This window comes from Quercus suber, unplaced genomic scaffold (assembly GCF_002906115.3).
Source record: "Quercus suber isolate HL8 unplaced genomic scaffold, Cork oak 2.0 scaffold_272, whole genome shotgun sequence".
Taxonomy (NCBI): domain Eukaryota; kingdom Viridiplantae; phylum Streptophyta; class Magnoliopsida; order Fagales; family Fagaceae; genus Quercus; species Quercus suber.
In genome coordinates, this window is record NW_027069728.1 from 456,970 (window position 1) to 475,297 (window position 18,328).

General features: G+C 35.2%; 2 protein-coding genes and 1 long non-coding RNA gene across 3 annotated transcripts; 2 read left to right on the plus strand and 1 right to left on the minus strand.

Annotated features, from left to right (window-relative positions):
- The first annotated feature begins 482 nt into the window (after window positions 1-482).
- On the plus strand, window positions 483-1,622 carry LOC111988740 (uncharacterized). Its single transcript, XM_065781587.1, has 3 exons — window positions 483-889; window positions 972-1,461; window positions 1,542-1,622. Exons 1-3 carry the CDS (start codon window positions 483-485, stop codon window positions 1,620-1,622), a joined length of 978 nt encoding a protein of 325 aa, XP_065637659.1.
- Window positions 1,623-2,213: 591 nt separating this feature from the next.
- Window positions 2,214-3,017, plus strand: LOC136070938 (uncharacterized). Its single transcript, XR_010632214.1, has 2 exons — window positions 2,214-2,542; window positions 2,826-3,017. It is a non-coding gene; the product is annotated as an uncharacterized LOC136070938 (long non-coding RNA).
- Window positions 3,018-10,372: 7,355 nt separating this feature from the next.
- LOC111988741 (uncharacterized) lies at window positions 10,373-16,349 on the minus strand. The gene is made up of 2 exons (XM_024020527.1): window positions 16,271-16,349; window positions 10,373-10,929 (listed from the first exon to the last, which is right to left on the minus strand). Exons 1-2 carry the CDS (start codon window positions 16,347-16,349, stop codon window positions 10,373-10,375), a joined length of 636 nt encoding a protein of 211 aa, XP_023876295.1.
- Between the last annotated feature and the right edge of the window lie 1,979 nt (window positions 16,350-18,328).

Below are 18,328 nucleotides of genomic sequence, written 5' to 3' on the forward strand. Positions count from 1 at the left end.
AGTGATTATGCAAAAATGAAAAGACTGAATGATAAAGGAAGTAGGGTTATTTTGCAAATTGAAATGGAAGATGAAAATGCACAGCCCAAATTTAAGAGAATGTATATCAGGTATAATGCACAAAAAGTTAGTTTTTTGGAAGGTTGTAGACCAATCATTGGTTTAGATGAGTGCCACCTGAAAGGGAGATTTGGGGGGCAAATATTTGCTGCCACAACTAGAGATGCAAATGATAACATTTTCCCAATTGCATTTGCTGTTGTTGAGCAAGAGAACAAAGATTCATGGGTATGGTTTTTACAGCAGTTTTCAGATGACATTGGGAATCCAAAACAACTTAATCTTGTCTTTATCACAGATAGACAAAAGATATGAACTACAATTGTACTAACATATTTACCCACATATTTAAAGTTTAATAATACATGTCTCAGTTCATTTCAACATGTTTAACTAATATATTTACTTGATCTATTTTGTATATGAATTGGGCCCTTATACCTGCACTTGAGATGCTGTTCCTAACTTGTGAGCATAGATATTGTGTGAAGCATATCTATAATAATTTTAAAGTGGATCATAAGAGCTTGGAGTTGAAGGATGCATTGTGGAGATATGCTGGAGCCACAACAACCAGGGAGTTTGAGAGAAGAATGCAGGAACTAAAGGATTTGGATGTCAAGGCATGGGAGTATCTTGCTGACATCAACCTTGCACAATGGTCTAAGTCTCACTTTAGTAGTAGAGTTTTGTGTGATTGTTTAGCTAATAACATAAGTGAGTCTTTTAATGCCATGATCTTAGAAGCTACGGATAAGCCAATTTTAGCAATGTTGGAGTTGATCAGAGTTAGGCTCATGACCAAACAAACAATACAAAAAGCAGAAAGGTATAGCAAAATACACTGGAAAGGTTTGTCCTAATATTCAAGACAAATTAGAGAAATTAAAACATGAATCTATACCTTTCAGTGTTACTCCATTAGGCAGGTTCATGTATGAGGTTGATAATGGTCGTGAGAGACATGTGGTTGACTTGGTTAGGAAAGCATGCAGTTGTAGGATTTGGGATTTGACAGGACTTCCTTGCAAACATGGGATCTCTGCTATTGTTAAGAACCTGGAGAAAGTGGAGGACTATGTGCATCCTTATTACTTGAAAGAGACATTTGTTGAAACTTACAAAAAGATAATACAGCCAATGCCTGGTCAATTTGAGTGGGTTGAGACTAACCAACCTGCTCCTGTTGCTCCTCATGTGTATAAACCACATGGCAAACCACCAAAGCAAATAAAAAGAGATCCTGAAGAGCTAAGGAACCCCTATAGAGTTTCTAGGGTGAACAATACAATCAAGTGTGAGAAATGCCAGAAAGAAGGATATAATGCAAGAGGGTGCAAGGCAGGCATCACTGGTGAAACTCAATGGCAGAGAAGAGATAGACTTGCTAAATCAAAAGCTGTAAGTATTTCCATACTTTGAACTATAGTCATTTCCTCATATATTTCATGTGTATGTAACTTATACAACCATATTTGTAGGCACAAGGCAATAGATCTACAACAACAAAGCAGACTGCAACACCTCAAACTGCATCTCAGCCACTAAGTACTAGATCTTAGCCTGTATACAGAGTTTTTGGTCAAACTGCATCTCAACCTGCACCAAACAATAGATTCGAGGCAACAACTCAACCCAAGAAAGTCAATACCGTACCGGAGGCTGTATCGGTTTGGCCAGCGATACGATATATTTCGGGTACCGGTCAATATTGGTGTACCGTTTCGGGATTACCGCTAATATATATATATATATATATAATTTTAAAGTGACAAATTCTATATAAATTAATATATCTATTTACATTTCAAATTTTTACCTCTTTTGTTCATAAAATTTTAAAGTGACAAATTCTATATAAATTAATATATCTGTTTACATTTCAAATTTTTACCTCTTTTGTTCAAATTATTTTAAGCTAATGCTTAGCCCATTTCACTACTCAATATAAAAAAAAATATATATAAATAAATAAAAACCATAATAAGATTTCTGAATGGTCAAAAAGAAAAGAATAGTAAACTGTAAACAAGTAGCAGATAAACCATGTTGGTTTGTCCGCCCCTTAATAACTTTTGTTAAATAATAATTACCAAAAAAAAAAAAAACCTTTTAGTAAGAAGCAGAAAGTGGGAAGGTGTAAAAAAGTGGAAGTCATCTTGAACTCTGTCCCCTGGGTTTCTCTACTAACATTTTGTTTAGAAACCCAGACCAGAAATGCCAAAAGAAAGAGAGTGACAATGAGGAAGAGAAGAAAACTCAAGAAGCTACTATGGGATGGCAGCGAGCTCAAGCCTCAAGATCTAACAATATTTCACTGGTGGATGAAGGTTCAACAATGGTGAAGATGCACTGCAAGTAGCAATTTTTTTATGAAAACCCATTTCAGTTTGTACTGGTCCAGAACGAAGATACCGCCCGAAAAGCATCGGAATCTACTAAAATGGCTGAAATAAGCCGAAACACATTGGTATTTAAGATGGTACGAATCAACCCAGTTTCTGTATTGGTCTAAGCACCGGCATGAAAAATTCCGGCTGTACCGGCCGGTACGGTACGGAATTAACTTCCTTGACTCAACCTCCAACTACATCTAAGGCCAACTGGTTCTCTTTATCCTCATAACCAAGTAGCCATACCCCTAGAGAGACATGAAATTCTTTACCATCTCAGACACCTCTACTAATATCTATTTTGTTTATTTTTTTTCCTCTTACTTGCTATTGTTGGACCATTTTGCTAACTGTTGGATTTTGGTTATGTAGCCAAGTGCATTTGGTGGTGGTGGGGCTACTGCTGCTGCTGCTAGGGGGTTTAAAAGCAGAAAGTTTGGTGTATCAAGGCCAACAAAGTTTCAACCAGTTGGTGGAAAAGGCAAGAAGGCTGCTGGCAAGGGCATAAAAAGCAGTAAATGAAAATGGAAGATGTTAAAGTTTCAACCACTTTTTTTGTTATAGTCCCACACTTAATGTAACTTGTATTTAAATTGGTCAAGTGTCAAAAACAATATTGACAATTTTGGTTGGAAGATTTGTATGTCTGATGTGTGGTGGACTAGTAGTTGAGTTTTGGTTGTAAATATGTCTTCATGTGACATAAAGTCACAATGGCTGTCTTCACTTTTGGCAGTTTATGACATTATCAGGATTTTATTAATGTTAATGTGCATTGACACAGGATAAAGTGTTTTGATGTCTTGTGCTTGTCTTTGCTTTTGGTGGATTTGCTTGTCTTGTGCTTTTGGTGGATTTATACAGGTGTATGTATTGACACAACAAATCATGTGTATGTCATGACCATAGGTCCATTTATGGGCAGGTGTAGCATAGAACCAAAATCAATATATATGGATCCATTTATGGGCAGGAAGTAAAAACAATAAATAAACCACAGAACATTTGCACAAAAACAATAAATAAACTACAGAACATTTGCACAAAAACAACACTTTGTATTTCTAGAGATGGATACAATAATCAGGGTCTTAATTCAATTTACACAACCACATTTCAACAACCTCCCAAGCATCATGGCAGATTAAGGGTCCTTACCCTTACATTGTTGTTCATTGAGGTAAAACACAACAACAATATTACAAAAATGAAAAATAACCATGAAAAAACTAGTGCCAGCTTGTACAATCTCTCATTCTCTCTAATCCTCTTAAGTTCCTCCCTAACTTCTACATAAAGCTCATGAGCTTCTCTTTCCCTCTGGTTAGATCTTTCTTCCATTTCCCTACTTCTCATTTCTCTTTGATTTGTAAGCTGCAGTTCATTCTCAAGCATACTTATCCTTTCACGAACAAGTGGGGCAGTTTCACTCCTACAAGTTTCGTTATCCACCTATTGAAAGAAGTCACATTTGGGACCAACTTGATCATTACAATTACAACAGTTAATTTCATAGTTCACAATTAATCACAACTAATAATTCAATTCTATTCAAATGAAATACACTAATGGAATTGTTTCTTACATTAAATTGACTACAACCGAGGAATCTTCTTCCATAGTTACCAAATTTTCGACTTGTTCGTAGGGTACAATTCTCATGGGTACATAAATGGCCATCTAAGGCATGGTAGAAACCACTAGTTGTAAACCCATTGCTAGTTGATGAAGACATAGCAAGCAAAAACCCAATTTCGAAAAAGAATTTTAAAACCCTAGGTTTCAAAAATTAAAAGGATCTACCTAAAATTAGATGAATAGAGCATATGACAGTAAAAGAAAACCAAAACTTAAAGCTGACAAAGTCAGGAACTCACCTAATCAAGAGAAGACGAACGGACCAAGCACCAAAAATAAAAAGTACTATTTGCAATAGCTTAACCACCAAACATTGTGTCTCCTTTTTCCTTGGTTTGCTTGCACAATCAAAACCCAGGAGTTTATCAATCCATTATCTCAAGCACATTACATTGTGATCTTCGTTTGGTGAGCATGTTGGATGAGAGTGTGTTTTGGGAGTGAGGAGTCATTTTAATTTTTTAAAAAAGTTATCTCACATAATGTTTGAACAAAAAGAAAATTAAACTAAAAACAAACATTAAAATCTAATAACTAAATAAAAAAAAAATTTCATTAGCTTTCATTATTTTTCTAGAAGAGCACTTCTGTTCTTTCTTCCCCAAATTCAAAACATGAAAAGTCAAAGGTATCTCTCTCTCATTTTCAAAGAGAGCGATTTGAGATTTGAATTGACAGAGGAGTTAAAGTGAGATTGGGTCACTGCTGTGAATTCGTTTGGGTTTTGGCCTTGAGGGTTCAAACCAATAAGAACATTAGCTTGGGGTTTCGATCTAAGAGGATGGATTAGAGAGAAAAAGGTGAGGAGAGATGGCAAAAGACCACATCGGTTCAAAGAGAAGTCATTGCCGAGTGGTGGCTGTGAGCAGTGGAGTGCTAGTTTTCTTCTCCAAAGACAGATCTGGGAACAGAGGTGAAGTGCAGGTTCAATCTCTCTCTTTCACTCAACTCGAAATGACTGAGACCCACGAACCCAACCATCAACAACAGGGCGGCACACACCATCACCACCACCAGTGGTGGCCATCGTTATTAGTCTCCCTTCCTCATTTGTTTTCTTTTCTATTTCTCTATTTATTTTAATTTCATTTGTCTTTTTTGTTTTGGGTATGGCCGAGACCTTTTTTTTTTTTTTGGGGTTTGGTTTATTGATTAGGTTTGGTTTCAAGAAGCTAATGAATGTGTGTAAATTTAGATTGCTTTTAAAATGGTTGTAAATTCGGATGAACGTGTGTGCTGTTGAAGTGTTTGTGTTTTGAATTTTGAATTGTAAATATGTAGGCTTGATGTGTGTGGATATGTGTGATTGAGTTTAAATGTTCTATGTGTTTCCTTGCTGGATTTATAGATTTGATCTGTTGGAGGTTTCAGGTTTGTGTGTGTTCTTGTGTTATGGAGGTTGTTGTATTTGTGATCTTGTATTCCAATGTGTTTTGAGTTTGTATTCTTAAGATTAAAATTTCTGGGTTGTGTTCATGTTTAAGATGTAATTAGATCTGAATTCATGTTGGGGTCATCTCCGGTGGGATCGGTCCAGCAAGAGCGTTGTTGGAGAGATCTAGGGAAACGAGATAAGGTAACCAGTTATAGATTTGAGATGGGAAATTTATGTTTTTGTCGGTAAATTTATTTATTTTTGGTTTGTGTTCATGTGATTGAATATTTTGGTTTTGTGTTCTTTCTTGTTCATGTTTAAGATGAGACCAGATCTAAATTCATGTGTATTTTATGTTCTAATTTTGTTTTTTTTTTTCATTTTTTATTTTGTTAAAATAGATAAATTAATTTTCAAAATCAAAAGTTGATGTGGATGCTTATGTGTCTTTTTTAATCATTATTTTATGCTGACGTGACATTTTTTAATATTATTTTATTGGCCACATTAGCATTTAATGTGCTAACAGTGCACTCCGTTTGCCACATCAGTAATTTCTGTTAAGTGAGTAACACTAAGGGCCAAAATGGAACGCGTTAATTGATTTAGGGACTAAAAGTGGTGAAATGAAAATGTAGGGACCAAAATGGAAAAGATGCAAAATGTAGAAACTAAAAGTGCATTTACGCCTATATATATAATAATATTTTAATATATATATATATATATAAGGGGGGCCGTTGCCCCCAGTCCAATCTTGGTTCTGTCCATGCCCTAAGGGCATCTGTTAACATGACGCTTTATGTTAAACTCATTTTCTTGTCCGGCAAGTGTAGATACCGTATTTTATACCTCTTATGACTTAGGTCACGTTCCCCAATGATGCTAAAATTCTAAGACCCAAGGTTGGTTTAAGGTCCAATCAGATGTTAAATTGAGTTGAGAAATGTTAAAATAAAAAATATAGTGTTTAATGAGCAAATAAATTTATTTTTGGAAAATCAAACCAAGGAAACCCTCGACATGCACACGCAGGCTTGTTCATGCATGCGCATGATCCTGCCCAAAAACCCTAAACCTAATTCTTCTGATTTTGCTTTTGATTCCACATGTAATACTTCTGTTTTAGATCATTTTTCCTGTATTCATGCTTTTAAGCTTCCATTTCACATGTTTAATTGTTTGATTGCCTTTCACATGGTAGAATTGGGGTTTTATCTTATATTTCCTTGCTTTGATGCCATTAATACGCATTCATATGTTCATGCATAATGTCATAGGTGCTGAATTGCTGCAAGGTAAGTGAGGTAAGTCATGCATTCACAAAGTACATGCATTTACTTGTGATACGATCTATGCTTAGGATTGATGAACGTGATATGGTGAATAAGCATGTTGTGTTATTAGTAGATGAATGTTAGGTTGACATGAGATGCCATGCTAGATGTATGCTAGGGTTGTGTTCTGATGAGAAGCATGACAGATCTATGGTGAGAGATGTTTGATGCCATGCATGTTGATTGTTAGATGTATGTTAGTGTGTGTGTGAGTAAAATAAAAAAGGTCATTCCTCGAGAGGACACTATATATATGGTTCCTAGACCATTGCAAAATCTAGGTGGCAACTCCCATCTGTTGTGTCCACAGCAAGCTCGAGTTTGTTCACAAGTTACTTGATTAACTTATTCATTTTTTATATATTGTGAAACTATGAATAAAATGTTATATCTCTTTGCAATTCTATAAATTTTTACTATGAATAAACTGTTTATATCAACAACAAGTTACAAATAATAATTTAATATCATATGTACTTATTGACAAACTTATATAATCTGATTTCAAGTCTATATAAATATGAAAAGAGATAGAAGCATAGAAAAAGAAGAAAAAAAATAATAATAAAGAACTAATATATAAATGAAGAGATAAAAAAAAAAAAAAACTATTAATATTGGATGTATTGTAAAGTAATGTGTTAAAATAGATAAAGTAATTTTTGAGTTGGTAAAATCTAAAAATTTTAGCTGCACCAATGCTGATGCTCTTAATGTTAATTTCTAAAGTTTATTTGTATTCTTACCGCAATATATATATATATATATATATATTCTCCCTTTTTCTTTGGTTTTTGCGTATATTCTCGAGTTAACGTACAAGATTACTGAATTGAACCACTTCTTATCTCTAAAAAGAAAAAAAAGGAACCACTTCTTTTCCAAAATAAGACACGAGCGTCTTTGCAAGCATTAGGTGCTCCAAGTGGGGAAATTTTTAAGCATGGACATTAATAAATTGCTTTACTAATTACTTGAAAGAAAGAATCCAATTTTTTTAAAACTTTGGACATGTTGGTGATTAAAAATCATAAGAAAGTACCAATTTAGCAACAACACTTTTGGCAAAGCCTCCAATTTCTTAAACATCTTTAATTGAATTATGGATTACTTGAAGGAAAGTCTTCCATTTATTTATTTATTATTTATTTTGGACATTATAATTAAAAATATAAGAAATTGTGTCAATTGAGTAATAAGACTCTTAGCAAAGACTTTCATTTATTGGAAACATGAATGACACTAGTTTTGCGATTTCTAATTTCAAGATTTTATATCATCAATAAAACGGATGAAGGAAAAAAAAAATATATTGGGGAAATAAATAAAATAAGAAAATGTTAAATCAAGTTGTACATGGACACGTTTTTTTCCCATCTTCTCACCATCATGAATGTTTCTACTTTTAGTTTAGAAATGCATCCGTAATATAGATTAAATGTGAAGGTAATCTGAAGAAGTTAATGTAGTATTATGTATGTGAAGATATGCAACGTGAGTACCAAGTACGTACCAACATACCGGTCATTTATTATTTTAGACTTTAGAAAGAAAACTTTGAAAATAATTTCCAAATTTTATAAAATAATATAGGCAAGAATTGCATTGAGAAAGAGAAAAAAGAGGCTTTTATTAAATCTCTAAATTTAGAATATTTTGTGTTTCATTGAAATTGTTTACTTCGATTAAATTTCTAAATTTGGAATATTTTTGAGTTTCATTGAAATTGCCATTATTTTCCTTAAAGATGTCACGTTTAATGTCACATTACAAATCCTAGAAACTGGTATATATATATATATATATATATATCCTTTGAAGTTTGAAGTTTGAACCGAAGTATTCTACATCAACACATACAAACCATTGATATATGGCTACACATACAGAAGATAATTCGGTCAATATCGAGCAATCCAAATGTGATAAGAAATTTTTTTGTACACACTGTGCAGAACTTGGAAGAAGTGCCGATTTTATAACCCCAGAAGGAGTTTCTAGCCACACTAAAAGAGCACATCGCAACTGTCACGTCCCATGTCATGAATGTGGCAACTTGTTTGAGAATGATATCTCCTTACAGCAACATTTTAATGAATGGCACTCAAAGTATGTCATCTCTTAATTAGTTCATCAATTTGTAAATTACCTTGTGAATATACAGTTATCTAGAATATAATTGATTCATCATATTTCTAATACATTTTCGGTTTTATTTATATTGTAGGAGGCAGACACATAAGAAACCATCAAAGAATCCAACACCAAGAAAAGCCGCTCGTTGAGAAGTGTGTAATCCTCGAACATTAATTAATGTTCTATATGTCCTATATATACAGTGTCTTCGTATTTTCTATTTTTTTTGTCTTTTTCATTTCTCTTTTCGGGTTAGTGTTTTTTCAATATGTTACAAAATAATATACATATATGAATAAAAGTTTAATTGTATGTGGTGCACGTATATAGATAATGTGGAGTTTTAACTCTCTCTCTCTCTCTCTCTCTCTCTCTCTCTATATATATATATAGGTTTTAAATTTTTTTTTTTTAATGAGAAACAATATGGAGCTTCAAGTGCAAAAGGGCAATTTATTCCATTGATGATTATTTAAATGAAAAAAAAATCAGGATTATTATTTAAAATATGTTTTATGTAAATTCTTATCTTCATTTTACGAAGGTCTACGGGCATTGCAATCCAAAATTTTTGAATTACTTTTATTATGCAATCAAAATTTCCATGTGCACAATAAAGAATCCTAGAGGGAGAAACAAATAATAATAAATAAAAAAGTTATTTTTTTAAGAAATAATATATTTTTATTATTATTTAACACTCCCTATCATTGGAGAAATTATTCATATATATATATATATATATAGAGGACCCTATCAAGAATGTCTAATTATCTTAATACTCAATTATATAAGAGAAAAGTTAGAGATACAACTTTTATGCCATGACCCTTATATGATGAAAAAAAAGTGGTGAGTCCATGTGAAACTAATGGATAGTTAATTACAGTTTATCACATCAAAGTTGTGAAAAATGTTATAATTCTAGAAAAACTCAAAATATAATGACATATGTACAAATTAATTGAGTAAGATCCTATCACAATCTTAATCATATCATTAAAAATTTGAATAGTTTATTAGTAAAATTTGTAATAATTTTCCTATTTTCACTAACTTCTTAATCATTATGGCATGCTCACCAACCAGCCATCTCTTCCATTATCTTTTTGATGTGCACACATTGAATAGGTTGCAAATGTTTGTTATCAAGGAGCAGGATTAGGAGAGACCCAAATTGGTGGGGGCCAAACCAACATGGAGTGATTGATCACATAATAATTATAAACTGGCAATGGTTTGATACTCCTATCCTCCACGTTGTAAACGCCCATGTCATGACCTCCTACAATGCCTTCTCGATGGCAATCAAAGTAGTCATCAGTAAAATAAATACAATTCCCCTTATATTTAGCAAGGTTTTGAGATGAGATACTCAAGGAATCATTTATTCCCACAAAGAATACATTATCTCCAATGTTCTTTACCATTCTCTATTTCAACTCTCCTTGATGATGATCTAATTTATAAACCACAAAGTCAATCGTTTTGTAGGAATAAATATGGTCAATACGAGAAATTGGTTCCAGTTCGTGAATCTTTCTAACCATAAAAAACTCACCGGACATCGTCCTCACCAAAGAAAAATAATTGAGTATAGTCCTTGGAAGAGATGGTACCAGCTGTGTCATATTTGGCAAGGAAGTACGGTCACCAACCCACAATCCTCCATCATTACGTAATACATAGAACTTCCCCTTATGGGAAATTATGTCATGATTTATATGTTGATCATTTTGTTGAATAAGAGTCCATTTCTTGTCCCCGTTTTTGCAGAAAGCTAAATCTGAAACCACACCGTAGATGGCCATTACCATGTACTCTTTGGAAGTAGTAGGGTTTGATGACAACACAAGCTTATGTATGAAAACATCTCTTACATATGCTATGCTTTCAACCTGTACTTTTGCTGGTTTAGGTAAGTTTGGTCTTGATGAAGCTGAAAATATCACCAGTGAGCCACACGATATTCGTTCACTCGATACGTCACCTGCACAAAGAAAAAGAGAAGACCTAATGAAGAGCACCGGTGTGGTGCTGACCGAATACCCTTCGAAGGTCAAGTTAGAACTTCTTACAATTCTAGAGTGCTAGAGATGGTTTAATAATGTGTACCTTGGTTTGCGAGGGTATTGGGGTTTTTATAATATTAGAGGGTTGATCTCTCTTCCTTGTGCTAGAAGTCTTTTCCTTATAGGAATTCTCATGAGCATATATTGCGGAATCCTTCCCTTGTAGGAGACTAACACTAAGCGTGGGATACAAGACATTTCCTTATATACTCATGCGCGGTGATCTAGACAAACCACGTTAGGGTCATCAGCTTCGCCTACTCCCTTTAGCTTTATTAGCATCGGCTACCCATCTTCATTGCCTAAGGTCAACTCGTCAGTTATGCGGTAAGTTTCATGGACTTCCTAACATTGTCACTTACTAATGGATCCCGACGGAGGTTTGCTTACCCTCTTCAGCTTGTTCTCATCAGCTTCCTCTTATGCTTACTGTCTTCAGCTTAATATCTTCAGCTTACTATCTTCAGCTTAATATCTTCAGCTTACTATCTTCAGCTTACTCTGTTCAGCTTACTCTTCAGCTTACTGCTTTCAGCTTACTCTTCAGCTTACTGCTTTCAGCTTACTGCCTTCAGCTTACTGCTTTCAGCTTACTATCTTCAGCTTAATATCTTCAGCTTACTATCTTCAGCTTACTCTCTTCAGCTTACTCTTCAGCTTACTCTTCAGCTTACTGGTTTCAGCTTACTGCCTTCAGCTTACTGCCTTCAGCTTACTCTTCAGCTTACTCTTCAGCTTATTTCCTTCAGCTTACTGCCTTCAGCTTACTATCTTTAGTTTACTGTATTTAGCTTACTCTTCAGCTTACTATCTTCAACTTACTCTTCAGCTTACTGCCTTCAGCTTACTGTCTTCAGCTTACTGTCTTCAGCTTACTGTCTTCAGCTTATTCTTCAACTTACTATCTTCAGCTTACTCCCCATCAGCTTTTCATTCTGTTCGGGTGTAGATGCCATCAGGTCGTAAGATGAAGTCGTCAGCTTAATGGCTTCATCTTGTGTGAAGTCGTCAGTTTAGAGACTGACAGCTTCATCTTGTGTGAAGTCTTCAACTTAGAGACTGACGGCTTCATCTTGCGTGATGTCTTAAGTATGCATAATAGAACTAATGGGTCTTTGGAGATTAACAACTTTTATTTTTCCAATTAAAAATTCCCCTTATCAGTTGCCCCCCCTCCATAACCTCGTCAGCTTTAGCTGACGAGTTATGGAGTTAACATCATTAGAAAGGTCACTCATGTGTGACGCCTCGAGCTGCCTTTATTAAATGCTTGAGCATGTGGTGCGAACTGATTGGTTCCGTTTCTTGACGAGCCTCTACAGTCAACACTCGTGAGTGACACTATTTTTGAGGAAGGTGACGATCTTACCAAGTCTGTGGCGAACCTAAAAGATGATAGCGTCGTCCTTACCCATCCTGTTGTTGACCAGCCCATCGTCCCTTTGACTCCGTCAGTAAACCCTCATGCTGAAGACCCTAAATGCTGAAGACCCTTCTGCTCCAGGCGTCCAAGCCCTTCTTCCAAAGGGTGATGAAAAGCCCCTAGCTTCATGAATTTAAGCTTTTTTCTTTCTTTATTGTAAACGTAAGCTAATTTCAGAAAATATTTGACACCCACTTGTTTTTGGGCTTGTGCTTGTAAAAACATCACTTTATTTGTAGTATTTTACGCCCGTTACTTTTTATTTGGCATGTGCGTCTATCCTTGACATTTGTATGTATGTTAGGATACATTCGTATTTGGTAATTTAAGGCGAATCCATCCACTTAAGGTGTCTTTTAGACAAGTATTCTTTAACGGTTTCAAACCATCTTCTTCTTTGAACGCGTCCTTTTTGTGGATTTGTTTATGAATCCATCCATTTGTGGATAATTGCGTCAGCTTGCTTTTACTTGATGGACTTATCCACGGGCAGAACAAGTCATACATTCATCCACTTTGTGGATACGTTCATTCATTTTTGAGGGGTCGTCCGCTTTGTGGACTTAGGTTCGTCTACTTCGTAGACTTGGTAATATGCCCGTCCACTTTGTGAACTTAGGCTGATTTACTTTGTAGACTTTGGTCAAGTTTGTGGATTTATATTAAACTCGTCTACTTTGTAGACTTAGCAATAGGCCTATCCACTTTGTGGACTCACGCTTGTCTACTTTGTAGACTTGGTAATAAATTTGTTCACTTTGTGGACTTAGCAGTAGACTCAATGATAAACTCGTCCACTTTGTGGACTTAATACTTTTTCATTCTCTTAGGGCGAGGTCGTCCACTTTGGACTCATCAATGTCGTCCACTTTGTGGATTTAATAAGGTCATCCACTTTGTGAACTTATTGAGGTGACTAAGTGTTGGTACCTCATCACCTTGTGAGTCATCCACTTAAGGTCGTGGACTAATTGAGGTGACTAAATTTTAGTGTCTCGTCACCTTTTTGGTCGTCTACTTGTAGGCGACTTAGTATGGTGATCATCCACCCATAGTCAACTTCAGTTATGCATCTATCCATAGGTGACTTAACGTAGTGACTGTTCACCCGTAGGCGACTTTGGCCACGCGTCTACCCGTAGGTTGCTTAGTGTAGTGACCATCCACCTGTAGGCGACTTTGGCCATGCGTCTACCCTTAGGTGACTTAGCGTAGTGACTGTTCACCTATAAGCAACTTTGGCCATGTCTAAATAAACTCCTCTTATTATAATAAACCATGCATTCATAAAAAAGTAGTTCTTAAAAAGAAAACAAAGACCTGCCCTTTGGGCTTTAAAAGAGTTATTGTAGCAAAAACTAAAATAGAAAAACTGAAGAGTATAACTAAAATTCACTAAGGTAAACTAGAAATAAAGGGGTGCTGCTCGTTATGCCATCTTTTTTATTGGTAGTACTTCCGTGGGTGCTTGGTGTTCCATGGGTGGTGTAACTTCAGTTCATCCAGCGTCTCCAGTTCTTGCCATCTTTCGCCCTCTATCCTATCACGTATCCTCCTGCCTTTCTCTCTTCTATCGAGTTAGAAGCGCATCTTTAGCATTCATGTACTTGGTTGCCCTGTAAAGCACGTCCGACATAGTATTCAGATCGTTCTTGTATAGTGAAAATAGGAACTTACCCTTCCGCAGCCCATTTGTGAAAGCAGCTACAAGTATCTTGTCGTTAACTTCATCGATTGAAAGCGCCTCTTTGTTAAAGTGTGCTATGTAAGACCTTAGCATCTCATCTTCCCGCTGCTTGATGCTTATCAAGCATGCTGTAGACTTTATACCTATATCCCTCGATGACGTGCGAAGCAAACTGGGCGCTTAGCTCTTTGAAAGTACTGACGGAGTTAGGCGTCAACCTGCTAAACCATATCCTTGCGGGACCCTTCAGCGTAGTGGGGAAAACTCTGCACATGATCTCATCGAGTACCCCCTGAAAGTGCATCAAGGTCTTGAAGGACTCCAAATGATTTAGAGGGTTTTTGTTTCCATCGTAGTTTTCCACTTATGGCATACGGAACTTTAGTGGAAGGGGGAAGGAGTTGACGGAGGTGGTGAAAGGTGAATTGGTTCGGTGGACCAAATCGTCGAGGTCACTAGACACCCATCCTTTAAGGGCATTAATCATAAGGTCCATCCTTTCTTTCATCATCTGCATCTCTGCGACCATGTAAGGGGGTGCTGTATCTAAACTGAAGAGACAGTTGGTATCCTGTCGTTCTTGTCGGCCTGGGGCGTTGTTGCCTTCAGGTCCCTCCTAGTTCCTTCTTTCAGTGCTGGTTCCTTCTTGATCATCTCTTTGGTTATTCGGTGTTGCATTCTTCTGGCACAGCTGTTCTTCCAGATCGTGGTTTTTTTTGGTGAGGCATTCCACAGTAGCGGCGAAAGTTTGAACTTGTCTCTCGAGGGCGGTCGTGGGTGGTTCCTCTTCTTGAACATCGTTAATGGTTGCCATCGAGCAAGTGTGCACCATGCAACTCTTTTGTCCAGGAAACTATAGTATGGCTTGCAGATCGCAACAAAACGTTTCCCACAGACGGTGCCAACTGATGAAGCTGAAAATATCACCAGTGAGCCACATGATGCTCGTTCACTTGATTCATCACCTGCACAAAAAAAAAAAAGAAAAAAAAAAAAAGAAAAGAAGACCTAACGAAAAGCATCGATGTGGTGCCGGCCGAATACCCTCCGAAGGTCAAGTTAAAACTTCTTACAACTCTAGAGTGCTAGAGAGGGTTTAATAATGCGTACCTTGGTTTGTGAGGGTATTGGGGCTTTTATAGTAGTAGAGGGTCCTCTCTTCCTTGTGCTAGAAGTCTTTTCCTTATAAGAATCCTCATGAGCGTATATTGCAGAATCCTTTCCTTGTAGGAGGCTAACACTAAGCGCGGGATACAAGACATTTCCTTATATACTCATGCATGGTGATCAAGACAAACCACGTTAGGGTCGTCAGCTTTGCCTACTCCCTTCAATTTTATTAGCATCGGCTACCCATCTTCATTGTCTAAGGTCAACTCGTTGGCTATGCGGTGAGCTTCGTGGACTCCCTAACATTGTCACTTATTAATGGATCCCGACGGAGGTTTGCTTACCCTCTTCAGCTTGTTCTCATCAGCTTCCTCTTATGCTTATTGTCTTCAATTTATTATCTTCAGCTTACTCTTCAGTTTACTCTTTAGCTTACTGTCTTCAGCTTACTTTTCAGCTTACTGCCTTCAGCTTATTATCTTCAGCTTACTATCTTCAGCTTACTGCCTTCAGCTCACTGTCTTCAGCTTACTCTTCAGCTTACTCTTCAGTTTACTACCTTCAGCTTACTGTCTTCAGCTTACTCTTCAGCTTACTCTTCAGTTTACTACCTTCAGCTTACTGTCTTCAGCTTACTCTTCAGCTTACTGCCTTCAGCTTACTGTCTTTAGCTTACTCTTCAACTTAATATCTTCAGCTTACTCTTCAGCTTACTATCTTCAACTTACTCCCCGTCAGCTTTTCATTCCATCCGGGTGTAGATGCCATCAGGTCGTAAGATGAAGTTGTCAGCTTAACGGCTTCATCTTGTGTGAAGTCGTTAGCTTAGAGACTGACAGCTTCATCTTGAGTGAAGTCTTTAGCTTAAAGATTGACGGCTTTATCTTGCGTGATGTCTTCAGTATGTATAATTGAGCTGACGGGTCTTTGGAGATCAACAACTTTTCTTTTCCAATTAAAAATTCCCCTTATTAGTTCTTACTCTCAAAATTAAATATTCTTCATCAGCCATATATGGACGGTATCCTAATACATCAGAAATTGTCTGTTGGAGGTAGTTGGATTTGAGCTCTTGTGAGTGGATTGATTAGATTTAACTCTGGACACCCGTCAATCATGAGTACCCAACCATATGAGGATCCTCGTAACAACTTTCCCTGCACTTTTGGAAGTTCCAGCTTATACAACTTATTTTCTAATATGCTAAAAAATTTGCAATGTGTTTCACTTGCATCGTTAGCTGGTGGAATCATCAATCATGGAACTTGGCTAAGTTGATGGTTTGGCAACTTTGGTAGCAAGGATTGGAATGACTTGCAAGTTGAGCGCAATCGGACATAATCAGCATAGATTGTGAGCCGCTTCCCAATCTCATATTTCAAATTCTCTGGAAGTTCTGACAACTGACACTCATGTTTATTTTCTTCTGAAGCTGCAGGAAAAAATAAATAAACAATAAATTTTTTAAATAATATTTTTCTTGTATCTCATAATTCCCTAATTTACATACTAAATAAATAAAATGACGAGATAAATGGGGTAATTTTTTGGTTAGAGACTTTAATCTAGTCATTGAGTTACAAAACAATTAACACATATCAACTTCTTGTTATTATAGTTGGCAAAGGAGAAAATTTTCATTTGAGCTATATTGGTCAAATATTTGTGTGGTTTTGCCAGAACAATTGTAAGTAAGAGAAAGGGAGGGGGTAAAAAAGAAGATTTAGCATATGTTTTCCATTAGCCATAAGATACATAACGAGTAAAAATAGCATAGTAATACAAAGATTGAGTGAAGATTTTAGATGAGAATTATAATTTATGTAATTGTTATGGATGGACTCATGTTTTGGACAGAAACTTGAGAATTATAGCTTTATAATAGTTAAATTTGTTTGAATTTAATCTCATGGTTTTTCTTTTGAAAGAGAAAATATTTTCCATATAAATTTTTGTATTCTTGTATATGATCGATCTCTTTTATTATTAATTTGGTTATTTTGGTTAAAATATTTTTTTGAGTTTGGTTAAAAATAATTGTTAAATTCCTTGATTTAAGAAATATTAAATTGTAGCCAATAAATCTTCACAATAATTCGACCTTATGCAACATAAATCCTTAACCAAACCATGCAAAACAACCATTTACCCATTGTATAATTACGATAAAAAGCTTGTTTCTATGCTTGTCTACTGTAATGATTATTACTTCAGACTATATGTAAATACTACAAGTAATAAAAGAAATTGTTCATAAAATAGTTCCATTTCTACGCTTATGTTTGGTAGTATTGTGACAACACAATAATTAAACTATATTTGAATGTGTATATCAAAGTTTGATACAACATGATGAGATGATAAAATAGAATCATATTTCAATAAAATCTCTAAAATAATATTTATATTTGTACTTTTTGTGAGTCTTGCTTGTAGCATACAATTATATAAAATGAAACAATTTTACAATTAACGTCATTATCATTTGTCTAAAGTTACTATCCAATAAATTTTAAAAGAGAAAAATAAATTTAACAACATCTCCTGTAGATATTGAATTCTAATAACTAACAAATTCACTTTGAATAAAATGATGAAATATGAAACAAGCTTTTAAAAAAGAAGACAAAGAAGAAGAAGAAGAAGAAGAAGAAGAAGACATGTTTCATAAAAAGTTAATAACTGGTTGAAATTTAAATGAATAAATAAAAATTGAATAGCCTTATACTTCTCAACATTTTAAAAAATAAAACGCAATCACTAATTACGATTGTTATCTTTTATTGAAAAAAAATATCTTACACTCTTATTGACACACTAATTACAATATTTAAAGAATAGTTACTGTGGATTTTTTTTTTCAATAATATAAATGCAATCAAACAACAAAATTATGGTTTCAAAAGGAATAAACATTTTAATCAAATCTATTCCTGAATACCAAACATGATCAAAGTATTGAACAAAAATATAAATTAAAAGTTCACTTCTAGCCTTCTATACTGCACTGTTATTACTTCTATTAATAAATCTAGTAATGCAATCATAACATTTTTTACAATTGTTATCGTGGTTGGTTGTGATTTGTATATATACT

Excerpts from the sequence above, each read along its gene's own strand:
- LOC111988740 (XM_065781587.1), top strand. The coding sequence starts at position 483 with ATGAATTGGGCCCTTATACCTGCACTTGAGATGCTGTTCCTAACTTGT. Across the intron at positions 890-971 it reads ACAATACAAAAAGCAGAAAG|TGTTACTCCATTAGGCAGGT; the intron begins GTATAGCAAAAT and ends TATACCTTTCAG. Across the intron at positions 1,462-1,541 it reads GACTTGCTAAATCAAAAGCT|GCACAAGGCAATAGATCTAC; the intron begins GTAAGTATTTCC and ends CCATATTTGTAG.
- LOC111988741 (XM_024020527.1), bottom strand. The coding sequence starts at position 16,349 with ATGATTGACGGGTGTCCAGAGTTAAATCTAATCAATCCACTCACAAGA. Across the intron at positions 10,930-16,270 it reads ACTACCTCCAACAGACAATT|GTGACGTATCGAGTGAACGA; the intron begins TCTGATGTATTA and ends TTCTTTGTGCAG.